General features: G+C 50.9%; 1 protein-coding gene across 1 annotated transcript; it reads left to right on the top strand.

The window, feature by feature from the left end:
* Window positions 1-553: 553 nt before the first annotated feature.
* On the top strand, window positions 554-2179 carry PMZ80_002828 (uncharacterized protein; the record flags this gene model as incomplete). The annotated part of the gene is made up of 1 exon (XM_064871260.1): window positions 554-2179. One exon carries the CDS (start codon window positions 554-556, stop codon window positions 2177-2179), a length of 1626 nt encoding a protein of 541 aa, XP_064733713.1.
* Window positions 2180-2525: the final 346 nt, after the last annotated feature.

Here is a 2525-nt window from a genome sequence, read left to right as displayed (position 1 = left end):
CGCTCGGATTCAAGGTGCCGTTTTTCCTCCAACCAGTCGCATCGCAACCTAGCAGCCATAACCATACATTGCGGTGAGCAAGTTTTAGGAGCATCTAGTGTAATGGTCGACATGTTTGGCCATCGACCGAGCAGCGCGTACCAGCCTATTATCGGCGCAGACTTCTCGAATCTAACTCAATATCGCACAAACCGGTACAGGCCATGACTGGAACATCCTTGGATTGGGGTACCAGCAGAGCTACAGAACCAACACTTTCACCTCGTCAAACATGTCTGTTCACTTCCTGTTGTTGCTGTCTTGACTTCTTGTACCACCTTCGTGACCATTGTCGTTATTGACAAGTCATTGTCTTTTCTGCTTGTCGCAATCACGTCTTCTAACAACCCAAGCCCATGGCAGCATTGCAGCGCGCTTAGTTGGCCACGAGAACACAATACCTGGAGGTACTCGTGATCACTCAGCGTGCGCGAAAACACAAATTCGAAATCCTAGGACGACGCCAGAAACTTCTGCGGCTGTGACAAGCCCTTGAATCGCTTGTTGCAGAGACATGGAGTTCAACCGACATGGCTTGCAAGCCGTGATCGTACCATATCTTCCAGCCGACTGGAAAAGTGTTTCCAATAAACGTCTAGGTTATAGCCTTCAGCCAAGAGCTACTGATCCAGACCTACACACCTACATTGGCACTTCGGTGTATCTGAGATGCCATTTCCAATATCAGCAGCTGCGAGTTATCTGCACCGATGCTGTTGCCGATCCCATCACGACTGATCCCAACGTCGGTGTTACGTGGGTTAGCAGCGAGCATATCGACCCGTCGACGGGCTCCCTAACCAGCGTTTTATCCACTGCGAATGCGGAAGGAGCTTATAGCTACTACCCGCGATTTGGCGAGAGTGTCGACTCCCTGAAAGGGATGCAGTGGTGTCACGCGGAAAGCTACGCAGGTCTACTCAGTAAACTGCCTGCGGATTTTAGAAAAGACCTTATACGATACTTGTCGGCTCCGACGACCACTAAACCCTACACCTGTTCACTACCACCTATTCCTATAATCAGCACCTCAGCGAAGAAATGTGGCAGTAAAAGGCCCATCGATGGCGATTTTGAGCCTGACACTGTACTTGGACTGTCACATACCGCCTCCACAGGGCAGGTTGGTAAAACACGAGAATCTGACTTAACGAACCGCAGTTCTACAGTGGGCAGCTCTCTAGCAAGCACCTGTCGACTTCTCAACGCTGATGCAAAAGCACTATTGTTTATGGAGAATGTTTTCATGTTCTATTGTCCTAGCCAGCTTGGTCGATTTCTCGAGTGTGCTACACCGGGATCTGCGCTGCTCAAAGTATGGCCTCGAAAGTTTAAGCATATTGTGCTTCATGTCAGGAGCCGCGATTTTTTCGCGCATCAAGAGGAACGTATCGAACACACCACAGTTATACCTTTGAGCCCCCGAACCTACTTCGACGGAAAGGACAAGAGGAGCAGTGCCATTGCAAACGCTAGCAATACCGGCAACAGCGTAACCACGGCTGGGCCACAGACAGCCATGACCAGTAATATGCCTGCACTCCATGGTATTATCGCCACTACTACTACTGGGCTCAATCCGTCAATGTACGGTCACCCAGGTACTATTGCACCAGCACCAGCAGCTCCGTGGCTGCCACAAAACAGTATTACTCAGCCTTTGACACAGCTCAATCCTACTGGGCAGGCTGCAGTGCCGACAGGATCAGTGCCACAGCACACGCCTGGCACAAACGTCCAACGAGACGATGCCCGACGAGGGCAACCAAGTCAGCCACCAGAAATCACCAACGATGCATCGAAGATGCTCCGATGGTGCGACAGAGTGCAGGTCGGTCTTCTCACAGCGAACCTGAAACATCGACATCGAGCCATTGCTCTTCGTCGAACACAACCAGCGTCTTTTGTTCCTCCCGGTAGCTCTCAGCTTCAGAATGACCAACAACGAACGAGGCAAGAGAAAGATAAACGTTGCGAGTGGTCCAATAGGGTGGGCAATCTTTTGAGCACTTACAAGGTGGAGAGATTGGATATCGTGTACGGGAAGGGGCCCGACCTTATTGAGTCTCCTGACAATCACGTCAGGTCTTTCAGAGATCCTACCGCTCCAGAAGTGAAGGAATTTCTGTTGAGCCTCTAGGCACGTCTCCACGCAAGCAACTTGGCTAAGGAAGTTGATGAGCTAGGAAGTAGAGAGTCGGAAGCTTGCATCTAGTGTGGGAACGGGGCACTCCTGTCTCGAGGACACAGCTCCCCGTTCCATCTTCCTCAGCTGTGACTCGAAGGGCAATACCGGATGTACGGGCGATGCCACGTCTAGCAGCCGCTTCAATGTTGGACCTAGATAGGGATTGCACTTGAGTGACTAGTGCTCGTCCGTACATAGCATTCAAAGATATGTGTCGTGTTCTTCCGTACCGTCTATTGCCGACACTTTTCTACCCATCCATCTTGCTCTGCTTTATTCATTAGATGCCGCACATTGT

The sequence above is a fragment of the Knufia obscura genome, assembly GCF_036327395.1.
Source record: "Knufia obscura strain CCFEE 5817 isolate CBS 148926 chromosome Unknown scaffold_2, whole genome shotgun sequence".
NCBI lineage: Eukaryota > Fungi > Ascomycota > Eurotiomycetes > Chaetothyriales > Trichomeriaceae > Knufia > Knufia obscura.
This window is presented reverse-complemented; position numbering and strand designations above follow the sequence as displayed.